At 41.6% G+C, this 27,341-nt stretch overlaps 1 protein-coding gene across 2 annotated transcripts; it reads left to right on the forward strand.

Annotated features, from left to right (window-relative positions):
- The first annotated feature begins 93 nt into the window (after window positions 1–93).
- RNF20 (ring finger protein 20) lies at window positions 94–27,015 on the forward strand. Of its 2 annotated transcripts, none has more exons than XM_040481854.1 (20): window positions 94–232; window positions 1,294–1,448; window positions 6,441–6,608; window positions 6,728–6,875; window positions 7,028–7,210; window positions 10,837–10,955; window positions 13,789–13,935; window positions 14,329–14,406; window positions 14,600–14,719; window positions 15,814–15,993; window positions 16,911–17,046; window positions 17,370–17,491; window positions 17,610–17,980; window positions 19,185–19,302; window positions 19,867–20,016; window positions 23,207–23,419; window positions 24,251–24,376; window positions 24,533–24,673; window positions 25,352–25,453; window positions 25,904–27,015. In XM_040481854.1, the coding sequence occupies exons 2-20, from the start codon at window positions 1,320–1,322 to the stop codon at window positions 26,078–26,080; spliced, it is 2,928 nt and encodes a 975-aa protein (XP_040337788.1). In that variant the 5' UTR covers window positions 94–232; window positions 1,294–1,319; the 3' UTR covers window positions 26,081–27,015. The 2 variants fall into 2 exon arrangements, with proteins under 2 accessions (XP_040337788.1, XP_040337789.1); XM_040481855.1 differs by lacking the exon at window positions 94–232 and adding an exon at window positions 754–777.
- The last annotated feature ends 326 nt before the right edge of the window (window positions 27,016–27,341 follow it).

The following is a 27,341-nucleotide window of genomic DNA, read 5'->3' on the forward strand; positions in this document are numbered from 1 at the left end:
CTATTCTTACTTCCGGGCGCTCGGCGCCCTCGCGGTGCGTCACTTCCGCCCGGCCGGATCGAAGCGACATCCTCTTTTTCTTTCCCTTCTTCCTTTACCTGGCCCCGCCCCCCGGAAGCTTCTATGGGTCCTCGCCTGCGGGTCGGGGGTGAGAAGTACTGCTGCAGAAAGGACCCTGGTGAATAACTTCCCTGAGTTCCACTCCCCGGCGGCGCGAGTTGGAAGAACCTAGGTGAGATCTCGGCTAACGGCGCTGCGGGACTGTGCGGGTCCTCGGGAATCTCCGCCGTCTCTGGCTGTGGGGTTTCCCTCTCCTGGGCCTGCAGTTGGGCGCGCGGGAGGCTGGGGTCCTTGTCTTGCTCCTTAGTCTCCTCTCTCTAGGTGAGGTCCGACTCAGGTTACTGCCACCGATACCCTTTCTCCTGGAGTGTGAATTGGAAGCAGAGTAGCGTGTACTCTTGGTGATGGCAGGGCTGCTTTCTAAAGTAGCAAAGTGCCTTAGCGTTCATCTCTCCTCCGTTGAGCTCTGAAACCCTTGGAAGCAGTTTAGGTAGAGAGAATATTTATTTGCCTCCACTGTACATAGGAGGAAACTGAGGCTCTTGGAGAATTCCTTGAGGGCAACACAAGGCTCCCTAAGAGGTAGAATTGTGATTCACACTCAGATCTAGGTTCTGTAGCGTTGCACAAAATCACGAGGAGAACATTTGGAAATAGGGGAGAAACTAAATATGAAAAAGAGAGCTAGTATTTGAGTTCTTCGTGTCAGGCATTATAGTAAGTTCTTTCTAGACGTATTAATTCCTTGTAAGAGGCACAGTAATTCCTGGTTTAGGAAATTGGGTCTCAGAGATGATACATGACTTATTCAATATTAATGCTTTAGCGGATATTTCCCAAGTGTCTTTCAGCTCTGTGATTTTTTCCAGCACAATAGAATTAGGTCCTGTCCTGATCAAACTATTTTTCTGATTCTGGCATTTCAGGAAGTGAAATTTCTGGCATTTTCCCTGGTCTCTTCATCCTTTGCCCATTGTCTTATTTGTTAGTATTCTGTTTAGAAATTGGTAGTTGTGTAAATTCAGCCCTGACTCTTACTCTACAATTTACTTTTCTCTTTCCAAGAGGAGTTTGGGGATTGTATTGCTTGGTATGAAATGAATGGATTTAGGTTTAAAAAGGCTGGCTGGAAAATTGCTAGGTTTTACATTATAGATTGTCTTTATTGTTACTCTTTTTGTATATCTTACCTAAGTTTCTGTTGGTTGGTTTGTTTGTTTTCCCCCTCTCCAGGAAAACTGCTGTCATCTGGCGCCAAGATGTCCGGAATTGGAAATAAAAGAGCAGCTGGAGAGCCTGGCACATCCATGCCTCCGGAGAAGAAGGCCGCTGTTGAAGATTCAGGGACCACAGTGGAGACAATTAAGCTCGGGGGTGTCTCTTCAACGGTATGTGGAAACAGGGCTTTGAGAGTGTGCTTTTTTTCTGAGTTGCAACCTGAAAGAATTTATGGAAGCTCTCTGGAAGGCATTTTACGGAAGAGAAACTTATGGAAGAGCAATTTATTTGAAAAGAGGGAAATAAAAGAGCCAGAAGTAGGTGACGTGCTGTGGTGGTCAGCTCTGAAAAGAGATATATTAACATTTGATGTTTATTTTCAGAGGTGTGCTTCTAATCTCTGGAGAGTGTGGTGCTTGATACAAATTGATTATATGCATTTATCAGCGGGAAAACTGTACATTCATTCTTCATTCACTGAAAAGTTCGGTGCTAGTTACTAAGAGGCAGTGTAGCAAAATCACTGAAGGGTGGTGAAGGATAGGAGTCTGAGGCCAGACTACCTGGAATTGACTCGGCTTCACCACTTCCTAGCTGCATGGCCTTTTGTTATCCTCCCTGTGCCTCTTCTTCATGTCTGTAAATGTAATTCTAGTGCCCACCTATTGGGTTGTTGAGAGGATAAAATGAAAGAGTCTTTGTTAAGAGTTAAAACATTACCTCTACTTTAGTAAGTACTCTATATATGAGCTATTAATAATTATTGGGCTAGATATTATGAGTATAACGGTGAATAAAGTAAGACACTGTCCTTGCTCTTAGGGAGGTGACTGTTTCATTAAATTGTTATACATCAGAAGCTTATAGTAATGTTATATGTCCATTAGACATCAGAAGCTCACTATAATAGGTTTGGATCTAGATCAGGAGTCTGTTCTGGAACTCAGCGATGGGGGTATGGTGTTAAAATGCTTTGCATTTGCATAGCTTATAAAACCACATCTTACTTTTTTGAATTCAGGCTCAGGATAGAGCGAATAATGGGAACATTCAGAGTAAATTGTTGATGAAGTGTCATTTCTGAGTCTGTCAGCGATTCAGGTACTCCATACTGCTGCCAAGAGGTGATTTTGTCGAAGCACTGTCTCACATCATGCATCCCAAGGACATTTGTTAATTGAATAAATATAAGTATTTGTTGTGCATCTGTGATTTGCCAGACACTACGCGTTACCCTGAGGACAGCTGTTGGACTTCAGTTTGTAAAGTGGCACAGACCAGAGAACAGAGTGTTCTAGTATTTATGAGTGGGATATGTGCTGTTCATAGGGATAAATAGCCACATGCTCCAAGGGAAGCTGAGAGGATACATCCTAGTTTGGACTTTATCCACAAGGCATTGAGGAGTCATTGGAAGGTCTTAAGTGGGAGAGTAACATGCTCTGACTTAGCTTGGAGAACAGATTGTAGAGGAGCAAGGGCTAGAAGTTCAGTTAGCAGAATTGTTCCCTTGTTGCTTCTCCCTCTTCTTCCCATTTCATCTAAGTGTGGGGAACTGGGGCTTGTCTCCACTGATTCCTGCCCCAGTTGGTTGAAGGTTGCCCTTAAAGGCAATAACTCTTCCTCTGCACTTCAAGGTTGCCGTAGTGAGCCAGCTGAGATTGTGTGGAACAAAAAATGAAGACTCCAGGTGTGCTTTAAGTCGGAACACTGGTGGTGCTAATGGAGCTGTCCACCAAGGCTGTGCTGAAGTCTGGCAGGCTGACAGGACATGACATGAGACACAAAAGTGTCCACTATAGAAGCCTGTTGCAGTCATTTTGCTGAGGGATCATGGTGCCTTGGGTCACTGTAGTGTAGAGGTAGTGTTGACAGGATTTACTGATGGATTGGATGAAGTTTATGAGATCCCAGAATTTTGGAAGTACAGACTGTTCACATACTGAGCTAGGAAGTAGTATGAGAGAAGCATAGTTTTTGGGAGGCTGCGGAGGATGAATTAGGAGGTTGATTTTGGACATGCAAGTTTGGGATACTTAATAGACCTCTGAGCGGGTAGGTGGTTGGATACAGTCATCTGTAGTCTAGGGAGAGGTCTGGGCTAAAGCATTTGGGAGTCATCATTTTGTAGGACGTATGTATGTGTGTATTTTCATGTTTATGTATTTTTGAGAGAGAGACAACATGAGTGGGGAAGGGGCAGAGAGCGAGAGGGAGACACAGAATCCAAAGCAGGCCCCAGACTCCGAAGTGTCAGTACAGAGCCTGATGCGGGGCTCAAACTCACAAGCCATGAGATCGTGACTGAGCTGAAATCAGATGCTTAACTGACTGAGCCACCCAGGCACCCCATGTAGGAGGTATTTAAATCCATGAGACTAGAGGCTCTAGGCTCTGAAAGCAGAGCCCTGGAACACTGATTTTCATGTCAGGGAGATGAGAAGAGACTAACCAAAGAGACAGAAAATGAAGTAGGAGGAGAACGAGAGTGAGGGCCCAGAAGCCAAATGAAGAAAAGTATTTCAGGAAGGAGTTACTCAGTTGCTGCTGATGGCTTGAGTAAGGGGAGCACTGGGTAAAGGGAGGACTGAGTCATTAGGTTTAGCAGTAGAAGGTTCTCAGGAGCCTCAGTGAGAATCTTGTTTGTGGAGTGATGGTGCTAGAAGCCTGAATGCAGTGAGCTTAAGAGAATAGGAGAGGAGAGGAATTAGGGAAAAGGGGATAGAGCCAATGATTTGCAGGAGTGTTGATAGAAAGCAAGACAAAGAAATGGGGCATTAGCTAGAGGGAAATGTGGGATTGAGGGAAGCTTGTTTTGATTTTAAAATAGGAGCTATTAGAGCATGTTGATTGAAATGATTTGGTAGAGCGGATTAAGCTGATGGGGTAGCAGAGGAGACTGTTGCTGGTGCGATTTCCACCAATAGGGGAGAGAGCATGTGATACAATGCACAACAGGAGGGCTGGCCTTAACTAGGAGCAGGGGCAGTTGATCCATAGCAACAAAGAGGAAGGCAAAGAGTTCAGATGTAGGTAGGTTGGTAGCTGCAGTTGTGGGAGATAGATGTGGACATTCTCTTCTGATTGCTTCTATTTTTTTTTCAGTGAAATCAGAAGCGCCTCATCTGAGAGTGAGGATGGGGGAGGAAGTGTTGAAGGTTTGAAGAGACAGGAGAAGGTATGAAGTAGTCATCTTGAAGAGGGAACGGACTAGAAAGATAGAGTATTGTTGCACTGAGGACTTACTTGACTCTGTGATCATGAGTTTAAAGTCAGCCCAGGCAGCATGGTGCTTTGTTTTCTATTCATGTTCAGCTGCATGAATGTGGGCCTGGAGTAGTGGAGAGTTGGATGTTACCAGGGGTGGGGTTTTTCCTAGGCAAGGGTGAGGAAGGAGGAGGTTATGGAAGACATGATATTGACTGATTGTGGAATTCAATGCCAATAAAGGAGTGAGGAAGTGAGAGGAGTGAAGGACAGGAAAGTTATGGGGCAATGGATTGTAGATCCTGGGGGGAGGTGAAGAATTGTGGGAGTCAGGAAACTAGAGAGCATGAGCTGGAAAAGTAGGTGGTAATTGTGGATAAATTGAGTTTACAGAGAGCATACACATACAGATCAGGCTAAGAATAAGAATAACTGGGAGTTTGGTGGCCAAGGGAGGTAGAAGACAAGATCATTGGAGGAGAGGAGGTCAGTGACTTGATTTGAGATACAGGAGGGATCATCTATATGGGAATTGGAAATCAGTGAGGACATGACAGCAGTAACATTGGAGAGTGATAATCTAGGTGCTAAATCTTCAGGAAACGTGGGGAAGTGACCTGGGCATTTCTAGACAAGTGCAGCAAGGCAGGGTGGCAGGTGGGGCAGACCAGTGGCACGAGCTGCAGAGCTAGGAGGTTTGAGGGAGGAAGGTGGGATAATGGGCTAAAAGTGGCAGTGGAGAGCAAGGGGGTACCTACCTGCCTCTAGGCCCAGAGTGATACTGGAGAAACTGCAGGGAAACGGTATTCTCATCCCGCTATCAGAGCAAGAAGGGGAAAGGAGTGCTCAGTGAAGAGATCGAAGATTTCATTTATTAATAGTATTAATGAACTGGTACAGTTGGGAAACTGTTGACTCTTTGGGCGTGTCAAGGATATTTTAATCAAAATACAAGAGAAAATAAAAGCAAAACAAGAAATTGGTGTTCTCATAAACAGTTCTTACTTTTTAAAATACTCATTAATTCCTAGGTAAGATAAAAATGTAATCCTCTCCAATCCTGTTTCTTTGCCTGGGGTCCTCCCCCACCCTCCACCACCCCCACCTCCAGACCCCAACTTGTCCTAGGGAAGGAGCTAGGGAGAGAAATTAAAGATCCTGAGAGGGGTGTGGAATTATTGACGGAGTTCCATTTTTGCGGAAGCAGAAGAGAATGGGATCCTGAGCGCAAGTTGAGGTCAGGGTGTGGAAGGTAGTGGAGATAAAGGACCAACGAGGATAATGGAGAGAACTTAAAATTCTGGGAGATCCACATGAAAACTGGTATATGGGGATAAGGACATGAGGTACCTGGAAAGATAGGGTTTCATTTGAGGAATTTAAGATCTCGGTTGTGGCACAGTTCCGGATAATGACAGAAGTCCAAGATGCGGCTCTTGAAATGGGTGGCTGAAGCACAGGGAGTGAGATAATCACCAGAGTTAAGGGATTCAGAATGCAGCCTGGATGCTGGAGGATTAGATGGTTTGTCCGCATGTTTACATGTCCGTGTGTGTATTGTCACTGGACATAGTGGCAGGGACTGGGACAGAGAACGGCCCAGGTGCCAAGGTCTTGAATGAGCGAGGGGCAGTGCTGAGGAGATAGATGGCAGTGTTGACCCGGGCAGAAGGTGATCTAGCTGGACAGTGGAGCCTCACGGTACTTTGTGGATATCCATGTGAAGAGAACAATGAGGTGGGTGAGGTCCAAGTTCTAGCATATTAGTATCATTCTTCCTTCCCATCGTCATCATAGACTCTTTATTTCTTCTGTTCCTACTTCTTATCCAATTACTTGTTGTAAGATTTAAGAAATGAATAGCTTTGGTCAGAGGAAATATGACCTGGTAGAGTTTAACAGCTGGTTTGCCTAATTTCTTTGTGGAGACTAATGAGATTGGTTTCGTGGGGCAGGAGGAGCTAGACATTCGAACACTGCAAACCAAAAATCGCAAGCTGGCAGAGATGCTGGATCAACGGCAGGCCATTGAAGATGAACTCCGTGAGCACATTGAAAAACTGGAACGAAGACAGGCCACTGATGATGCCTCACTGCTGATTGTCAACCGGTACTGGAGTCAGGTAGCTACTTGTTTGTTTACTCAGATTTTCTTTTGAGCATTTTAGTTCTCCTTTGCATTCTCTTCACTTCCAAAGTTGTGCTCTTCTGTTTTCTCATGACTGTACCTCCCCTTCTTCAGTTTGATGAAAACATCCGTATCATCCTTAAACGTTATGATCTGGAGCAAGGTTTGGGAGATCTCCTCACAGAAAGAAAAGCCCTCGTCGTGCCGGAACCAGAACCAGACTCTGATAGCAATCAGGAACGGAAAGATGACCGAGAGAGAGGCGAGTGTTTGTGTGGTGGATTCTACCACTGCATGCTCTGGGGTTTTAAAGTAGATCTTGGCTTTCAGGCTTTCCATTTGAGGAAAAAAGGATTTTGATACTTCCACTTTTACAATGCTGACGGCTGCTTTTTTTCCCCCCTGTATCCTCAGGGGAAGGGCAAGAGCCAGCTTTCTCTTTCCTCGCTACCTTGGCCAGCAGTTCCAGTGAAGAAATGGAATCTCAGCTGCAGGAGCGAGTGGAGTCCTCCCGCCGAGCCGTGTCCCAGATTGTGACGGTCTATGATAAATTACAGGAAAAAGTAGAGCTCCTGTCGCGGAAGCTAAACAGCGGAGGTGAGGCAAGAATCAGGAGACTGGGAACAGGGTGGGAGGAATAAGAGCTCAACTTTGCATGCTCCTTTGTAGTTTGCAAACTTATGTATTTAATTTTAATTAAATTCTTTGGAATCTAATCTCCAGTATTACCAGTAATACCAGTAATGCCATTGCTGTGGCAAGTTAGTATTTTACAAGTGTTTCATATTTTGAGCCGTGTGATAGTCCTGTAAGAAGCTGAGGAAAGCTTCATTCTGATACTTTCTATTAATAAAACACTTAAAAGTAGAATTAATTTGATTTTTTAAGGAGTAGCTCTGTTTCTGGCTATTGATTTATAACTGATAGTAATTTAGTTTAAATATTTTAAATATTGGTAATTATATTTAAAAAATTTGTTTTAGATACTGAATTAAAAAAATTTTTTTTAATGTTTATTTATTTTTGAGAGAGAGAGGGAGAGTCAGAGTGTAAATGGGGGAGAGGCAGAGAGAGAGGGAGACACAGAATCTGAAGCAGGCTCCAGGTTCCGAGCTGTCAGCACAGAGTCTGATGTGGCGCTCGAACGCATGAACTGTGAGATCATGACCTGAGCTGAAGTCGGATGCTTAACCAACTGAGTTACCCAGGCGCCCCTAGATAGTGAACTTTCACTTCAAAGAGTCAGTTTTAATACATTATTTTTGTTGGTTTTTTTCTGTTATCTCTAATATTTTCAAAAAGAGTTGGCTTAGGTTTTAGAGTTGTTAGATGATCTGTGTTTAAAAAGAAAAAAGAGAATATTGTTGGAAAAGGGTCCATTTGAAATAATTATGTTACTAGTCAGTGTTAATGCAGAGACTTGTACAGTATAGTAAAGTATTTGTGTAGCTAGGTTGCATCTTCTTAAGTGCCCTGATTTTACATTTTCAGTAATAATCTTGGTCTAGTTGTAATACCTTAATTTATCTGATTATTATTTTGCTTTATTTTATTTCCTTTTTTTAATGTTTTTGAGAGAGAGAGCATGCAAGTGGGGGAGGGGAAGAGAGAGAGTGAGAGGGAGAATCCCAAGCATATCCCACACTGCCAGTGTGGAGCCCAACATGGGGCTCAAACTCATGAACCGTGAGATCATGATCTGAGCTGAAATTAAGAGCCTGATGCTTAACTGACTGAGACACCCAGGCACTTCTAATTCACTGATTATTATTAAGGTGTTTATTGTTTCATTTCTGAAAGTAATGTGTTGAATGTAGTGGATGCTGAGCGATTGGGCAGGCAAATAATTTTATTACATTGTAATTTTTAAGGACACTTGGGCTAAGTTATCAACAATTAAAAGAGGAGGCATGTAAAAGACTTGTGAAAATTTGGGAAAGGGATTCTTTTACTTTCCCATAAGTCTGTGTATGTATTATGTATTTTATCATTTGGGTAACAGTTTTAGAATACACAAATCAGAAATTATAGAAGTCTTCCTATCTCCCTTCTCAAAGGTAACCATTGTAAACAATGTGGTTCATGTCCTCCCAGACTTTTGTATTCATATATTCCATCTACTTTTGGGTTCCCAGCTAGACTTTGTCTCTTGGTGCAGTGCTTTGGCTTACTCTTCTTTGTTTCTCCAGTGTTTGTCTGGCACTGTATCTGGTATTAGTTACATACCTAATGTAAACTGAGCTGGGTGCTAGTTTTTTCTCCCTTGGCTGTAGTTGAGTAGTTGGATGGTATGATTGAATCCTAATAATAGGCCACACCGGTAAACCATATATATATGCATGATGGTGCATACCATATGCGTGTTACATGCAGATAATATGCCATGTGGAGAGCTTATGCCAGTGTTAAACTTGACTTTGTGAATGAATGTCAAGTAAAATAATTGCTGTATTTAAAAAGGAACTAAAATGAGTAGTATATTAAGCAGTACCTTAAAATTATTTTTGTTGGCATGCATTTTAAGGTAGAGTTTAAGTTAAAAAATAAAAACATTAATTGTAAGTGGGCTGCCTGGGTGGCTCAGTTGGTTAAGCATCCAACTCCTGGTTTTGGCTCAGGTCATGATCTCACAGTTCTTGAGTTCGAGTCTTGCATCGGGATTCACACTGGTGGTAGAGAGCCTGCTTAGGATTCTCTCTCCCTCTCTCTCTCTGCCCCTCCCTTGCTCATGCTCTGTCTCTCTCAAAATAAATTTTAAAAAAACATTAATTATAAATTACAAATTACTGAGCTATTTATAGTATAAAAAGTAAATGCCATTGATAAGCTGAACTTCCTAAGGATAAAGATCCATAAAGTATGAATTGTAGCATGAACTATACCTTTTTGTCAGTTCATTTCTCCCCATGTTTATTTTATCCTTGATTCAAAGGAATTGCAATTGTCAGCTTGTTAATTCAGTAAGTGTTTATCTAGCTCTTACTGTATTCTAGGCCTTGTTCTAAGTATGTTAGGATATCAAGAGGAGTAAATTTCAGCCTCTAGTTCTTCGGTTATGAATCAGTTCACTTTGAGAGCTTTTGGAGCATACTTTTTTTTTTGGCCCTGCCCATGGGTATTCTTATTTACTATGTGTGGGATGGATGGGCCCTAGTGAAGTGTCTAATCTTCAAAGTTCCCAAAATCATTATGGGGCGCCTGGGTGGCTCAGTCAGTTAAGCGTCCGACTTCGGCTCACGTCACGATCTCGCGGTCCGTGAGTTCGAGCCCCGTGTCGGGCTCTCGGCTGATGGCTCAGAGCCTGGAGACTGCTTCCGATTCTGTGTCTCCCTCTCTCTCTACTCCTCCCCCGTTCATGCTGTGTCTCTCTGTCTCAAAAATAAACATTAAAAAACAAACAAAAAATTAAAGTTCCACAGGTGATTCTACAAGCAGTCTTGGTTGAAAACCACAAAAACCACCACATGACCAGCCTGTTCTGTATGGTGTTTCTGAGTGATGCCAAGGGGTAGGGAGTAGGAGAAAGCACAATTTTTCCTCCTGTTAACTGTCTCCAAACATGTTAATTGGTATAATAAGTTCTATAAATTTATCTACTTTTCTTTGTAAATTGTAGTGTACCTTTTGGCTTTTGAGCTTTAGGAGTGCCCCTAGCATAGTATTCCAGAACATGATAAGTAATTCTAGGCTCTTATCTTTATTCTTCATGATTCTATAGGTACTCATTTGAACAAGGAAATTGCTACTTTCTGCCCCCCTTCTTCCTCCCAACAGAGATGCTTCATGTTGGTGTTCACTAATAGGAATTTGTGATAGCCTTAGGAGATAGAATTTTATGGCTGTTAAGTCTGACACTGATTACAGATACCTCTATCTTGTCTACAATTCTAAAATGCAGTTTTTTAGTGATTGCGTCTTATCTGAATAGAGTTACAGAATCCCTCCATTTCTTCTCTCAATACATTTGACTTTACAGAAAGGATGGGAGTTAGGTGATCTTGGCTCTGTGTCATCCTCTACTGAAGCACAGCTTTGGCTCATTTCCTTAAACAAGTCCTCTAACCTCTGGGTTCTTAGTCATGTAAAGATAATAAAAATCAGCCTACTTCTTAAAGGTTTTCGGGAAAATAAAGTGAGGGAGCGTGTTCATATTTTGGTGGGATGCATAGTTGTAAAATTGGACACTATAGATGGTAAACTAAAGGGCAGTTCTTTTCCTTCAGATAATCTGATAGTGGAGGAAGCGGTGCAGGAGCTGAATTCCTTCCTTGCTCAAGAGAATATGAGGCTACAGGAATTGACAGACCTCCTTCAGGAGAAGCATCGCACCATGTCTCAGGAGGTACTTGACCAGAAAGGACAGACGGTAGTTTCTAGTGGCCTGTGGCACACATTAACTCGGAATTTTGAATGCTTTAGAGGTTCATCTGACTCTAGAAAGCCTATTTTTATATTGAAGAGCATGAAGGGCAGGCCAAAGCAACCAGTTCTGAGAAATCAAGAGGAAAGATTAAGGGGAGAAAACAATTGAATACTTCTTGATTGTGCCTCCGTTAAACAGATACTACAGTGTTCGTTTTTAAGAAGAAATACCATCATACGAGGTTTTGTGAAACAATGCACCAAGTTCCCAAATAACGAATTACCCCAAATAAAAAAGATCATGTGCAATGTTACTGAGGAATGGGTTGGTAGAAATTCATCTGAGAATGGACGGTACGAACTACTATATTGATGGTATCCTGGGAGCTTGAGAAATGTGGATTTTCCAGCCAAACTTGGGTACGCGTAGTGCCACGACCAAACTGTGTCAAGATTTGGGTATTTATTTGTGTGTGTGTGTGTGTGTGCGCGTGTGCATACACACACACACACACACACACACAGTGATTGAGGTAAAGTGATAAAAGGCCTTAAAAGATTTTTCTGCCAGTCCTGATTATCATTTTGGTTTAGTTCAAAGGATATTCTGCTGAAATTTGACCTACTTTCGTTTGACCACCCAATTCTTTCGCTTATTGGTAGGTTAGTGGTTACCATCTCCTTAGTGACTAGCACTTAAGCACTTGATGAAGTATTATCTCTGATGGTCAGACAACTCCTATCTTGCTCTTAAGGGAACAAATTCAAGGAGGTTGGTAACTGTTCTGAGCACACAGACTAAAAGTAATTGAACTGTGATTCGGATGTAGGTCTGTTTTACTTCAGAGCCCATGTTCTTTATTATGCCCTTATTTTGTAAACTCCATTGCCAGGGTCCATGCTGGCTGCTTGTATGAGAATCGTCTGGGAAGTTTATCAATACGTGTAGATCCTCATCAGCCTTCAAAAGGGTTAGAGTATAGCAGTGCTTATAAATTAGATTGGAGTGTAGTGGAGAAATAGAATAACTTTCTGTCATGTTTAAGGTATAAACTAGGTACAACCAAAACGAGAAGGTCCACCTCTTCTGGCCCTTTACCAATCTCGTTTAGCATTACTAAGCTGGAGAGAGACCGTGCTTTGCTCAACTGAGCTGATGTCCACAGTGGCTCTTGTGGCTGGCTGCTATTACCTGCCAGCTGGGTGGGAGCCCACCTTAGGTTCTTCACTGGAACATCTGCATGTTGCCCCTCCCACGTGGCAGTTTCGGGGTAGTGGGTCTTCTTACATGGCAGCTGTCTTCTTCCAGAGAATGAATGTCCCAAGAACATAAAGCAGAACCTGCATGGCCTTTCAGATGTAGCCTCTGCATCATTTTCATTGGGTCACTAAAGTTGACCCAGATTCACGGGGAGGAGGCAGTGCCACCACCTCTTGATGGGAGGAATATCAAAGATTTTGGGGGACATACTTTTCAACCAGTACAAAGGTTATGTGTAGATTAATGCGAGCATGTGATAGCATTGTAATTAAAGTATTAAATAGCGTTAGCTGTGGGAATGCAAGCTGGTGCAGCCACTCTGGAAAACAGTATGAAGATTCCTCAAAAAACTAAAAATAGAACTACCCTATGACCCAGCAGTTGCACTGCTAGGTATTTATCCAGGGGATACAGGTGTACTCTTTCGAAGGGACACATGCACCCCCAATGTTTATAGCAGCACTATCAACAATAGCCAAAGTATGGAAAGAGCCCAAATGTCCATCGATGGGTGAATGGATAAAGATGTGGTGTGTGTATATATATATATATATATACAATGCAGTATTGCTCGGCAATCAAAAAGAATGAAATCTTGCCATTTGCAACTACGTGGATGGAACTGGAGGGTATTATGCTAAGCGAAATTAGTGAGAGAAAGACAAATATCATATGACTTCACTCATATGAGAACTTAGAGACAAAACAGATGAACAGAAGGGAAGGGAAACAAAAATAATATAAAAACAGGGACGGGGACAAAGCATAAGAGACTTATAAATATGGAGAACAAACAGGGTTACTGGAGGGGTTGGGGAGGGGGGATGGGCTAGATGGGTAGGGGCATTAAGGAATCTACTCCTGAAATCATTGTTGCACTATATGCTAACTAATTTGGATGTAAATTAAAAAAATAAAATTAATAAAAAAAAAATAGCATTAGCTGGTGCAAAGTGCCCAAATAAAGAAAAACAGGTTTTTGTATCTTTAGAGTGTATGGTTCAAGATTTCCCTGGGGTCAGCTTAAAAAAGAGAATAGACATTTTCCTTTCATTCCCTTTGGTTTATCATTTGTGGGAATGTGGAAAGGGAAAGTGGGGAGCAAAGATAACTGTCTACTGAATATATATTTGAATTTTTATCTCTGAAAATATTAGGTAAAATCAAAGAAGTTACTGTTTGCTTCTTTAAAGATAACACTTTTTCTGATGGTTTGTGGTCTATAGAAGGAACTGGTGCTTCTCAGAAGTAGAAAAATTGTTGCATCCCAAGTGGTCTTTCCCTTATGAGAGTGAGAGTTCTTAGAGACCTCTTTACAGTCTTCATGATTGTAACTGACCCAGAACGGTTAAAGGAATCTGTGATTTCATTTTTATACTCCTGCATTGGAAAGAGGGTAAAGCATCCTCTATTTCAGTTTTATCTATAATGATCCATAAGCAGGGGTTAATTTTGTGAGATTTGGGATGTCCAGTAGTGATGTAAGGCATTCCTTTCCTAACTTGGTCTTTTTTTGGCTTTATTTTTCTGAATGCCTGTCTTTGGGATGTAGTTCTCCAAGTTGCAGAGTAAAGTGGAGACAGCTGAGTCACGAGTTTCTGTCCTGGAGTCCATGATCGATGACCTGCAGTGGGATATTGACAAAATCCGAAAGAGGGAACAGCGACTCAACCGACACTTAGCAGAAGTCCTAGAACGGGCAAGTGCTCTTTCGGTCATAGTTTAGAGACTAGAATCATTTTTAAGGAGTACTGAGAAAGGACGGACTTCGGGGTACCTGGGTGGCTCAGTTGGCTAAGTGTCCGACTTCAGCTCAGGTCATGATCTCACATCTTGTGGGTCCGAGCCCCGCATCGGGCTTTGTGCTGACAGCTCAGGTCCTGGAGCCTGCTTAGGCTTCTGTATCTCTGTCTCCCTCTGCGCCTCCCCTGCTTGTACTCTGTCTCTCTCAAAAATGAATGTTAAAAAAAAAAAAGGGTTGATGGACTTGGGTAGTAGTACCTGGGGACACAACGGACTCTTCTGAAAGTGCTTTGGTTATCAGACTAAAATCTTAGGGTCTCTCACTAAAGAATCTTTGTCCTTCCTATAGGTGAATTCGAAAGGTTATAAGGTCTATGGAGCGGGGAGCAGTCTCTATGGTGGCACAATCACTATCAATGCCCGGAAGGTAAAATCAATGACTCACTCAGGTCACATTTCCTACCTAGTGTCAGGTGTTGTGCGAGGTACTTAGGGGTTTACAAGAGGCAATGGGGTTTTGCTAGAAGAATGGATCAGTGAAGGTGGAAGCTTAGGAATGGGAATGATTTAAAAATTCTTTCTTTTTTATGCTTATTTTGTGATTTTCCTCTTTTCTCCAGTTTGAGGAAATGAATGCAGAGCTTGAGGAGAACAAAGAGTTGGCTCAGAACCGTCACTGTGAGCTGGAGAAACTTCGGCAAGACTTTGAGGAGGTCACTACACAAAATGAAAAGCTGAAGGTAGGAGATGCGTCTCTGAAAGGCAGTACCATGAAACGTTTTGCTGGTCAACTCACATATGTACTGGTGAGCTCTCATAATTTATGAGGGAAGAGGAAGATGTAAGTTTTGTTGGTGGGTCTACTTACTTACTTACTATTTGCCCCCCCCCCTTGCTCTGCAAAGGATTTCAAGCAACTTCCAAAGATCTATAGACTGAATCAAAGTGCTCTAACTTAGGAATTGTTGAGAAAAATGAGGAGTAGGGTAAACTAAGGTGATGATCCAAAATGGAGTTTACAAAATGGGGCTTGTATACAAGATATATGCAAGGAGCATGTACATACTGTAGTAGGGTAGGCTGCTCACGTGTTAGGAATTGCCAAATGTGGGTCATACTGTTTGCCTGTGCAATTTCTAGCCGCCAGAGCAGAGAAATGATCAGTGACCGATTCTGTTGGTTTTTGAACATGCCTGTTAAAATTTTCTGTCCCCGGGTTCTTGGGGAAAGAAAGTGAATTCTAAGAGTCTTCCTACCCCTCTTTCAGGCATAGCCACATGTCTTTTACAATTTGATTTGTTTCTAGGTAAATATATGAATAAAGATGTTTGAAGTGAAAAAACAAAAAAAAAAACCTGACTTAAATTAATTGAAGTGTTTGGGTAATTCAAGCAAACCATTGCTTAAGAGAAGCCTAACTATTTTTGATACAATGTCAAAATATATCTCTCAGAGACTGTTAATACAGAGAACAAGTTAATGACAGAAATCCTCAATTATGTGTTAAAAACAAACATCCTGGGTTTTCTGTGTCTCTACATCTGACAGATTTCAGAGAGCTCTTCTAGTGTCCTTGGGTATAGGCTGACACACAGTATAAAACACATATCAATTAAAACAATTCTTGGGTGGAGACTAGAGGTCCCTGGTGTTACCTCCTGGATAGTTTAATTTGATGCAGATTTTACAGAACTAGAAGAGTGGAGATATAATCCAGAATCTTCATAAAGCTTGTCTCAATCGCACAGGACATCACTATAAGGTTTTGTTTTCTGTCTAGTGTGTGGGGCACAGACGCTAGATTGTGCTTCTGACTTGTCTTCGGGCCCCTCAGGTGGAATTGCGGAGTGCGGTGGAAGAGGCAGTTAAGGAAACTCCGGAATACCGCTGTATGCAGTCACAGTTCTCCGTCCTGTACAACGAGAGCCTCCAGTTGAAAGCGCACTTGGACGAGGCCCGGACTCTGCTGCATGGCACCAGGGGGACCCACCAGCGCCAAGTTGAGCTCATCGAGGTAGCAGCCCAGCTTTGTCTTTTGCGCATCAGCTTTCCTGCCTCATAGATTTTATAATTTTTCCCCCTTGCAAGCAATTACTGCTCCTCCAGCAAACATGTATAGACAGGCCATAGGTCTTTACTCTGCTAGATGGTGGGCATCCTGCCGTGAGAGATCATACAGCCTGGTGGGGAGAGTATAGTCCATTAGAATGCAGGTACAACAGACGCATGGCCAGGAGAGGCAGTGATTAAGGAGACAGAGCATCTCATTTGACTGTGGAGACTTCCTGATTCCACTTGCCAAAGTGAAGTGTGAATCTTAAGTTTGCTGATAGAAAAAAATAGGAGAAGGGCATTTCCAGCAGTGAAAAGAGCAGATTTAAAAATAGTGTCGAATGGCTAGAGCCTTTTGTGCATGGGAGAGAGAAGTGGGTGGAAGCTGCCTCACTTTACAAGCCCTTATAGCATGTGAGGGCCAACGTACAAGCCGTTACGACATGCAAGGGCAAATGTGAATGCTTTATTTTAAGGCAGCTTATTCATGTGTTCGCTTCTGTATCTTCCACAGTCGTTAAGGTAGTGTTAGTAGTAGTTGGTCTTTTACTCTATGTCTGCCAAAAGAATTGAATTTAATGTCTTACCTTACATATGTTTATGTACTGTTTTATTGTTTAGTACTCCAAGTAAATGACTACGTTCTCAAAGTGAGGAGGCATGTCCTTTATTTTTTTAATATCCTGCCAGTCTGCAAATCAGTCTTTGTAGCTGCCTGGTGCTTGTTAAATATAGACTGAATTGGAACTTTTCAGAGTAATCCCTTCTAGTAGATCCTTTTCTACTTCTTAGATCGGTCAATTAAGAAACCTAGTAACAGGATGTGATGTCTTCACATTTTGATAAGAATTTTTGATTGGGTCCTTTTTCTGGGTGTAGCGAGATGAGGTTAGTCTTCATAAGAAGCTGAGGACCGAAGTGATCCAGCTGGAAGATACTCTGGCCCAGGTCCGCAAGGAGTATGAAATGCTGAGGATAGAGTTTGAGCAGACCCTTGCTGCCAACGAACAAGCAGGTATAATTATTCTCGCTCCATCCTGCGGTTTGCTGCAAGTGCCTTCCTTCAAAAACACAATGTGGTTCCCTGGATTTGTTGGTATGAATGGAGCTTGGGTGTCCCAAAGAACCTTAAATCAAATCACTGTAACTCATTTTGGCTCACAGCCTGGGTGTTTGTTTTTTAAGATTGGCCAGTTTTGTTTTCCTCTTCTGAGAAGGAATCTTGCTTTTGGTAATTTTCCCAGTTTCTCAGAGGTCCCTGATGGGTACTGCGCTTTCTATCCTTGTGCCTTTTTCCTTATCAGAGTTCTTCCTAACATTGCTGTTGCTGTATCTAAGGCCCCATAAACCGGGAGATGCGTCACCTCATCAGTAGCCTCCAGAATCACAATCACCAGCTGAAAGGGGAGGTGCTAAGGTATAAGCGGAAGTTGAGAGAAGCCCAGTCTGACCTGAACAAGGTAACCAGGAAGTGCAGAATGAGTGTGGTTTGCTGTTGAGTTTGGAGAGCTGGTTTTGAGTGAGGAGAGGAGTGTGGCTGCCACAGGTGATGTGCTGCTTTCTGCCTCTGTCCTCCAGACGCGCCTGCGTAGCGGCAGTGCCCTCCTGCAGTCTCAGTCTAGTACTGAAGACCCGAAGGACGAGCCCACGGAGCTGAAGCAAGATCCTGAGGACTTACCTGCCCAGTCCTCTGCATCGAAGGCATCTCAGGAGGAAGTCAACGAAATTAAGTCCAAACGGGATGAGGAAGAGCGAGAACGAGAAAGGAGGGAGAAAGAGAGGGAGCGAGAAAGAGAGCGGGAGAAGGAAAAGGAGAGAGAACGAGAGAAGCAGAAACTAAAAGAGTCAGAAAAAGAAAGAGACTCTGCTAAGGACAAAGAGAAAGGGAAACATGACGATGGAAGGAAAAAGGAAGCAGAAGTTATCAAACAATTGAAGATTGAACTCAAGTAAGAACAGAATTTAAAGTATCTGTTTCTGACTCAGAAGCTAAGGTTAGGACATCACGCATGAAATGTTGGGTTGATGGCCTGGCTTACAGATCATTGTAATATTTTGGGTGTAACTAAATGCACAGTTAATTATGATCTCAGTTCTTGATTAAGTGTACAGCCCAGATGGCTTGCATGGGCTACCGTGTAGTCTGGTTCAGTGGTCGGGTCTCCGTAAACGCTGCAGCTGTAGCCTCATTCTTCATGATTCGAAATTAAGGGGCAGTGTGTCAGGACTTAAGTAATACTCATGAGAATTATTGAAACTAATTACTGGCAGCTTGCCGGCATGAATTTTAATTTAAATTATACTGGGTTGAGTTTGTATCACTGTAACTTGAGCAATATTGATCTGTTTGCCTGGCAGTTAGCTGGTTTGTGTATGTATCAGGTCATTTAAGAGATTTCTTAGGTTTACTCCTGCAGGCATTGAAATGGTAAGACGAACCTTGTGGTTAATGAAACACCCAACTTGATGTCACATACTGCTCCTTCTCTTCTTGCATGACCAGTACTTTCTCTGGTAGATCTGGTTATTTCTTGCCTCCCAATGGTCGTGGTTGTGCCTTTATTGATACTTGGATTTGAATGACAACTGTGCTCAAAACAATTGAACTTCTTTGGTATATAAAAGTATAGGTAAGAGGCCTGATAATTTAGTAAGAGATGGAAGTTTCAGCCTTCAGCTGATGGCTAATCACTCCACTATCAAATCTAGTTTTCTCCTTTTTTTTCTTCCTTCCTCTTAATTGCTTTAAGGCAAATATTTTTTTTTCAAGTGTGGTATCGGAATCACCTGGATGACTTCTTTAAAATATGTTCCTGGACCCCATCACAGACCCACTGAATCTCAGTTTCTAAGAGTGGGGCACCAGAATTTTGCCTATTTAATTAGGGCCACGGCATGTATTTTGTAACTTTATGTTGGAGAACGTGGTGTGAAGGGAGAAATGACTCCATTATCCAGCTTGCTTTTCTGTAGTTCCTGAGTGTATCCACAAGTCTCCTGACGGTCTGTGTGAAAGTTTTATCTTTTAGATCTGTGACATAAGGTGTACATAGAACTGTTGTAAAATATTTTGCTCAATTCAAAATTCCCTTGCTCTGATGTCCTTTGTTTTCTCATTGCACCATCCCCCTCCCTCTATCACCCTCATCATAGGAAGGCACAGGAGAGCCAAAAGGAGATGAAACTATTGCTAGATATGTACCGCTCTGCCCCAAAGGAACAGAGAGACAAAGTTCAGCTAATGGCAGCTGAGAAGAAGTCTAAGGCAGAGGTAATCTAGTCTGCCATTACCTGTCATTCTGGTTAAAATCTTCATTTGCGGGATTTTCCTTCACATTTCTGAAGGATATAGGTTTCTTTCTTCATCTTTAAAGTTAGTGTTTAAAACTCAGGATTTTCTTCCCTTTCAGGGACCATCTAAAATAAAATAGATTTCTGTACTCTCCACTAGGTGGTAAGGTATATCAGAATTTCTGGGAATAGGAGTAACCTTTTCAGACTTTTTTAGTACCTCTTTCCCATATAAATCATTGTTACGGTGAGTCTCTTTTCTGGTTATTTTTGGGAAGAGTGTCTTCTCTTAAAATTTGGGGGCCTTAAAAACAAATGGTGAGAGCCACCATCCCGAAGGAAGGTGCACGTGCACTCCTCACCAGCGGTGCGTGTACAAGTGTGTGAAGTGTGATGGGTGCACTAGGATACCCTTTGTCTCTTTTCCCGGTTTGGCCAAGTTTTTCCCGGTTTGGGGCCCTCCATCTGTGCACAGGATTAACTGAACTTTGACATTGTATCATAGCCTCTTCTTTTTGTGTGTGCGATTCCTTACTTTCTCTAGTTGGAAGACCTGAGGCAAAGACTCCGGGATCTAGAGGATAAGGAGAAAAAGGAGAATAAGAAAATGGCTGATGAGGATGCCTTGAGGAAGATCCGGGCAGTGGAGGAGCAGATAGAGTACCTGCAGAAGAAGCTGGCCATGGCCAAGCAGGTGGGTGCACTCTCTTTAGTTAGTTAGGTTTTTCAGTAAATGTTGCTTGACAGCTAAGTTATTGACAGTGAAAGTTGCGCTTTCATTCTAGTCTTTTCTTTCTGTGAATGTCTTTTACCCTACACATATGCTTGTTTTTACATTGAAGTCTTTCATTCTTCAGTTATTTTGTTTTACATATTTGTGAGGCAGGAAATTTCCTGTTATTTTCAAATGGATAGCCAGTTGTTCAGACATGGTTTATTGGGGCATCTGTCCTTCCTCTGCTGATCTGGAATCAGGGATATAGTGAGTATTAATGAAAAAAAAAATATATAAATTTTTATATGCATTATGATTACAAATATCTGAAACTAAGAAAAACATGCCCCCAAATAGGTTATAAATAAGTAACCAGTATGTTAACTGTGGTTGTCCTCTGGGCCCTAGAACTGGAGAGACTTTTCCCCTACTCACCATGAACGTATATTTATTTTTAAGTCTGAGGGAATTATATTAACTTTGAGGAATAAAGATAACCAAAGATGGAAAAATGTATGTTCACTGTGAGGAACAGCTTCACTGTTTCTAAGAAATGGCAAAATGACAAAGTGAAGTGGTTTTAGTGGTGACTTGATTAAGTACCTTGAGAAGATGAACTTTATTAGAACATATATGCATTACAAAATTTTTGTAATGTTTATTTTTGAGAGAGAGTGAATGTGAGTGGGGGAGGGGCAGAGAGAGAGGGACAGAGGATCCAAAGTGGGCTCTGCTCTGACAGCAAAGCCCGACATGGGGCTCAAACCCACGAACCGTGAGATCATGACCTGAGCTGAAGTTGGATGCTCAATTGACTGAGCCACCCAGGTGCCTCCCCATATGCATTTCTTCTATAAAAAGTGGGGTTTTGGCTTTTCATAAATCTGTTGATTGCCAATTTGTCTCCATTGCTCTTTTTTAAGAAAAAAACTATCAGGAAATTGTACTGCTATAGGTTCTAGTACAAGTGGAGAGGCATACTGTGTTTTATATAGAGTATCTTAAAAATGTTAATTGTGCCTAAGTTAATGTGTAAATTTAATATCCCAATAAAAATACTAAATTTTTGGTTTTGTTTCAGTATTTTTGGTTTTATTTTGGTACTAGACAGATTATATATATGTTTATGTTTATTATTATTTTTTAAATAGTGATTTAAAACTGTGGAAAAGTAAACAAGAAAGGTTAGGAAAAGCAGTGGGGTTGATGGGTGGCAGTTCCTATCTCTATCAGATGTAAAAATATGAAGTTTCAGTAGATAAAGTACCTTGAGACTAATAGACTGTTGGAACTGAATAGAAAGTCCAGAAATAGACCAGAGTAACATGGCTATTTCATAAAAATGTGCCAAAGATACAGTTTTAAGTCAGTGGGGGAAAAGAAAGACTACTAAATGTGGCAGGGCAGAAAGAAGCAAAATAATACTGGGAAAAAGTTGGATATATACTTGAACACTGTATACTGCAGTAATTTCCATATGGATCACAGATAAAATATCAAAGAAATTCATAAGAGTTAAAACAAAACAAATTCCTTTATAAATTTGGAATGGAAGAGACCTTTTTAACTATTAATAAAAGTCAAAAATATGAAAAAAATTGATAATTTTGACTTACGAAAACCCATGAAACTTCTACGTGGCAGAAACCACTATTAAAGCCAACAGATATATGATAAACAGAGAAAATATATTTCTGACTCTTAGCACAAAAGAGCTTATCTTTCTACTATATAGAAAAGTCTCCAAAAATGATAGAGGAGAAAACCCAACACCCTAGTGGAAGAACAGGCAAAAGATCTGGCTAGTTCAGAGAAAAGAATACAAATAGTTCTTCAACATCTGAAAAGATGTCCAGTCTCATTTATAATAACAAATTAGGGGCACCTCGGTGGCTCAGTCGGTTAAGCGTCTGACTTCGGCTCAGGTCATGATCTCGCAGGTTGTGAGTTCGAGCCCTGTGTCGGGCTCTGTACTCACAGCTCAGAGCCTGGAGCCTGTTTCAGATTCTGTGTCTCCCTCTCTGCCCCTCCCCCACTCACGCTCTGTCTCCCTCTGTCTCAAAAATAAATAAACATTAAAAAAAAAGTTTTATAATAACAAATGCAAGTGAAAAATATTTTTAGAGACTGTTATTCACCTGTCAGATTGTTATGTGGTACTACTGGAAAGTCTCTGTAGTTAAAATCGATACAGTGGTGGAAAACTATGAGAAAATGTGATGTTTCATCATGAGAGAAGTTCTTGTAACCAATCGCTACTTGATCAGTTTGCTAGATTGTAGTATGTATAGTTTTTGTCTACCTTTTTTTTCTTAAGTTTATGTATTTTGAGAGAGTGAGTGAGCATAAGCTGGGGGGGAGGGGCAGAGAGAGAGAGAGAGAAAGAGAGAGAGAGATGATCCCAAGCAGGCTTCATGTTGTCAACACAGAGCCCGATGCAGGGGTCGATCTCACAAACCATGAGATAAAGACCTGAGCTGAGATCAAGAGCTGGTGGCCCAACCACATGAGCCACCCAGGCACCCCTGAAGATTTTATTTTTAAGTAATCTCTGCACCCAACGTGGGGCTCAGACTCACAACCCTGACTGAGATCAAGAGTCACACACCATACCAGCTGAGACAGCCAGGTGCCCCTAGGTTAATTTATTTAACGAATACTGGGAAAGTTTAGTTTCCAGTGCTCATTTCTTTGGAGTTAAAAGATTGTATTAACATAAGGGTTCTTTCTCTGTGTTTTATGTATGTATGTATGTATGTATGTATTAGAGAGTTTATTTTTGAGTGGGGGGAGGGGCAACAGAGGGGTGGGCAGAGAATCCGAAGTGGGCTTTGTGCTGACAGTTGAGAGCCCAATGTAGGGCTTGAACTCATGAATTGCAAGATTATGACCTCAGCTGAAGTCAGAAGCTTAACGGACTGAGCCACCCAGGTGCCCCTTATTTATTCAATTTTTTAAAGTTTTTATTTGCTTATTTTGAGAGAGTGTGAGTGGGGGAGGGACAAGGAGAGAGGGAGAGAGAGAATCCCAAGGAGGCTCCATGCTGTCGGTGCACAGCCCAACACAAGGCTCGATCTCAGGACCCTGAGAACGTGACCTGAGCTGAAATCAAGAGTCTGATGCTTAACTGACTGAGCCACCCAGGCACCCCTCTTTCTCCATATTTTAGGAGGAAGAGGCTCTCCTCTCTGAGATGGATGTTACAGGCCAGGCCTTTGAAGACATGCAGGAGCAGAATATCCGTTTAATGCAGCAGTTGCGGGAGAAGGATGATGCAAATTTCAAGCTCATGTCAGAACGTATTAAGTCCAATCAGATCCACAAGTTACTTAAAGAAGAGAAGGAGGAGCTGGCTGACCAGGTTTTGACTCTAAAGACTCAGGTAACTCAGCTTTCCTGAATTCTGTTGAAGTAGGGCACTTTCTACATGCATTAAAGAATGATTATTGTGGCATTTTTTTAAATAAGAAAAAACCCAACTTAATGTACTTTGTTAGCATTCTGGTAAATTATACATCCCTGCAAAGGAGTACAGTATAGCTGTTAAAACAGATGTGGATCTGCTAATATGGAAAATGTTATTATTGACTTATTTTCCTTTCCTTTTGTGTTAAAAATGTGTACATCTTTGTGTGTATGTACTGTGTATTTTATAAATTATCTGGAAGGTTGTGTGAGGAACTATCACTGGTTACCTGACTACCTCTGGATGTTGGGATGAGGGTTTGTGGGTGTGTGATTTTACTTTTTACCCTTTGGTGTTTATTCTATTTTGTGTGTGAATTTCAAGAGAAAGACTACTTTAGAACTTCTAGCCATTCTGAAAACGATACACCTGGGCTTTTGTTTGAGCTGTAGTTTATGTGGTCTAATATGAATCGCCAGGCATGGAGAGTTAGTATGGCCGAAGGAGATGAATATCTAGAAATGTAATTTCCTTTGTTTTTGGCAATTTGGAGAAGAAGATTTTCAGTGGTTTCTTAGACTCTTGCTTGAATCATCAACAGCATTTTTTTTGTTTTTTGGTTTTTTGCATGAAAAGTGAAGCTTTTGATTATTGTAGTCTTTCATGCTTTTTGAAGGGTTCATGGGTAAAGACAGTGATGGCTTGAGATTTCTAACAAACTCTTTTCGTAGGCCTAACGGCACCTAGTCAGTTAATTTTTTTTTTCGTATTTGTTAAAAATCTGATTTTTTTTTTTTTCCTTCAAAGGTTGATGCTCAGTTACAGGTAGTAAGGAAATTGGAAGAGAAGGAGCATCTGTTACAAAGCAACATTGGCACAGGGGAGAAGGAACTGGGTCTTAGGACTCAAGCCTTAGAGATGAATAAACGCAAGGTATGATTGCTTTACTCTGTAATCTAAAGTGATGATTGGTCTCAGGAGCAAATAAGTAGGACACTGATGAAATTACAGGTTCACTTTCTTCCTTGGACTGGGTTAATGTTTTGCCTCGCTAGCAATGAAGTGATGTGATTTGTACGTCCTGCCTAGGCGATGGAGGCAGCCCAGCTTGCAGATGACCTCAAAACACAACTGGAATTGGCTCAGAAGAAGCTACATGATTTTCAGGATGAGATTGTGGAGAACAGTGTCACCAAAGAAAAGGACATGTTCAATTTCAAACGAGCCCAGGTAAGAGTGATTATACTTTCTTTACATTTCACCTTTTTAGGTGTTTCCTGAGCTCTGAAATGACCCATGTTATGAAGAGTCATTGGTCTAATGTGTGTTGTTTCCTATTTGATTGTAAGTTCCTTGAGTGAAGAGACCAAGTCTGTTTTCTTCACTGTCATATCCCCAGAGCCTGTCATGGTGGGATGAAATAAATATTTATTAAATGAATGAATTGGTGAATTTGTAAAGTAGCAGTGTATCAAATTAGAGGATTTTTAAATTCTATAATTTTTCTATATCTGGCATGTCAAATGATTCTAATGATGACTTCCTATCCTTATCCATAGATCTGTAATTATTTTAATCCAGTCTACCTTCAGCTTGAAACTAATTACCTTAAAATTGACTTATCAAGTTATTAATTTTTTTTTTTAATTCTTAGACTGTATTTTTATGGAACTGAATTGATAATAGGTGCAACTCAGGTTTGCTAATAGATTATGGTTTTGGGCTCTGGAACAAAAGATGATGGTTGTGTGTTCTAGGTTCAGTTCTCTGCATACCTATAAGATAATTGGACATAAAAGGACAGAAAATCCTTTCTTTCCACAGCAGAAAGTTCAAGTTGAAGCAATTTTCACTCAAAATTGGCAGGTTTTGGGGAGTGTGTCTAATGGGTATGCTGTCTTACCACAGGAGGACATCTCTAGACTTCGAAGGAAGCTGGAGACCACAAAGAAACCAGACAATGTACCCAAATGTGATGAGATCCTGATGGAGGAGATTAAGGATTACAAGGTTAGGAAAACTGCCTCAGTGATTTCTCTGTGTTTTGTCCAGGCCTGAAGTGGCCTGCTAATAGAGTGGGAGAATAAATACTGGTCTTTACATGAAGGTAACCAGAGGATGGTTTATTTTATTTATTTATTTTAAAGTTACTTATTTTGAGAGATTTGGGGGGGGGGTGCAGAAAGAGAGGAAGAATCCCAAGCATGCCCTGTGGTGTAAGCACAGAGCCCAACATGGGGCTCAGTCTCATGAACAATGAGATCATGACCTGAGCTGAAATCAAGGGTTGGACACTCAACCGACTGAGCCACCCAGGTGCTCCAAGGATGGTTTATTGTACGTGTGTGGGGAAGTGGCACTCTTGGCAGTGGTTAGTGGGTTTCCTGGTTGGTTGTTTGCTTACATATGACAGCCATTTAAACTTTTATAGTTGATCAGATTCTGGCTTCTTTTTTTTAGGCACGCCTGACCTGTCCATGTTGCAACATGCGTAAAAAGGATGCCGTGCTTACCAAGTGTTTTCACGTGTTTTGCTTTGAGTGTGTGAAGACACGCTATGACACCCGTCAGCGCAAATGTCCCAAGTGTAACGCTGCATTTGGTGCCAATGATTTCCATCGCATCTACATTGGTTGAGCCAAGCCAAGAGAAGAAGAGGGAATGGCTAGACAGGCACCTATTCAGTAACCATCAAACCTCTACCTCTTCTCACCTTGACTGTCATCTACGGGGCAGTTTATCTGTCAACTACCTTTCCTTCACAGACTTTACGTCCAGGTTCTCCTCCCTAATAGCTACATGACTTCAGGGAAAAGGACTGGTAAAGGCAAGTCTTGGGTTTTAGAATGAATTAGAAACCTCTTATTTGTCTTCCCCACCAGCTTGTTTCTTTCCTGCTTTTAGATTTTTCAGCATTTTCTTCTTCAGGCTTAACTGCATAAATAATCGTGGATTGTTCATTCCTCCTGAAGAAGCAAGTTGGTACTCTTGACATGGAGAAGGGAACAAGAAGAGTGGAGACACATGGCTATTTTGGGGAGTGAGGGCGATCTTTTAGAAATAAGCTATCCATGGGCACAAACATTTCTTGATTTGGGTAGTAAACTTTTTGTAGACTCGGATTATAAAATGGTATAATTGTGCTTTTTCCTGGATGGTTTGAAGCCTTAATGAAATTATGTCCAGGATGATTCAGTTCATTTCCTATTCACTAACAAGCTAACTTGTTAAGGTCAGCTGGTTTCCATGTTGAAGTTATTTAAGTTTTGAATGTTCTACTCATTGAAAGGTCTTTAAATTTCTTGAGGCCAGAATAATTTCAAATGCAATCGCCCCTTTTATCTTATAATGAAATCAAGATTGGAGAGGATGGGGAACAGGACTGAGATGGTGAAGAGCTCTTCTGGGTACTCTGGGAACTTGATTACAGGGAGGTCTTGGTGAGCCATGAATTACTCTCCTCTGCCTCTCTACAGGGATTCTTGTGATCCCTGTTCCCCAGAAGATTCTCTGCAATGTTTCTGTAGGACTTTATACTCCATAAGCTTCAATTAAAGCAGGATTCAATTTGCTTTAGTGTTTGTGTTTTTCTTGGGCAGTAGGTGGTTTGGGTTTGGATATTGACTTTATGACACTTGGCTAGGAAAGCTGGCCGCCCAGGATTGGGGGACTGCAGCCTGTGGAACATTGTGGAGGAAACCACTAGTCCCATGGGAAGCTGGGTTTAGGGGAAGGTCCTTTAGCTGGGAAGAGCAGGGAGTGCCTAGTCCCAACTAGTTTGAAGTCCTGGCAACATGGAGAGCTCTTACAGTCATTTTGAGATAATTATCAAAAATGGTGGTGGTTTTTGGATAGTCTGGCTTCTTTTTACAGACGAGGCCAATGAATGGACTTCAGG

This window comes from Herpailurus yagouaroundi, unplaced genomic scaffold (genome assembly GCF_014898765.1).
Source record: "Herpailurus yagouaroundi ecotype Mexico unplaced genomic scaffold, PumYag 160, whole genome shotgun sequence".
NCBI classification, from domain to species: Eukaryota; Metazoa; Chordata; class Mammalia; order Carnivora; family Felidae; genus Herpailurus; species Herpailurus yagouaroundi.

Bases quoted from the DNA above. Each gene is read 5' to 3' on its own strand.
- RNF20 (XM_040481854.1), top strand. From the start codon at position 1,320: ATGTCCGGAATTGGAAATAAAAGAGCAGCTGGAGAGCCTGGCACATCC. The intron at 10,956-13,788 runs GTACTTGACCAG...TTTGGGATGTAG, and splicing joins ATCGCACCATGTCTCAGGAG to TTCTCCAAGTTGCAGAGTAA. The intron at 24,377-24,532 runs GTATGATTGCTT...CGTCCTGCCTAG, and splicing joins TAGAGATGAATAAACGCAAG to GCGATGGAGGCAGCCCAGCT.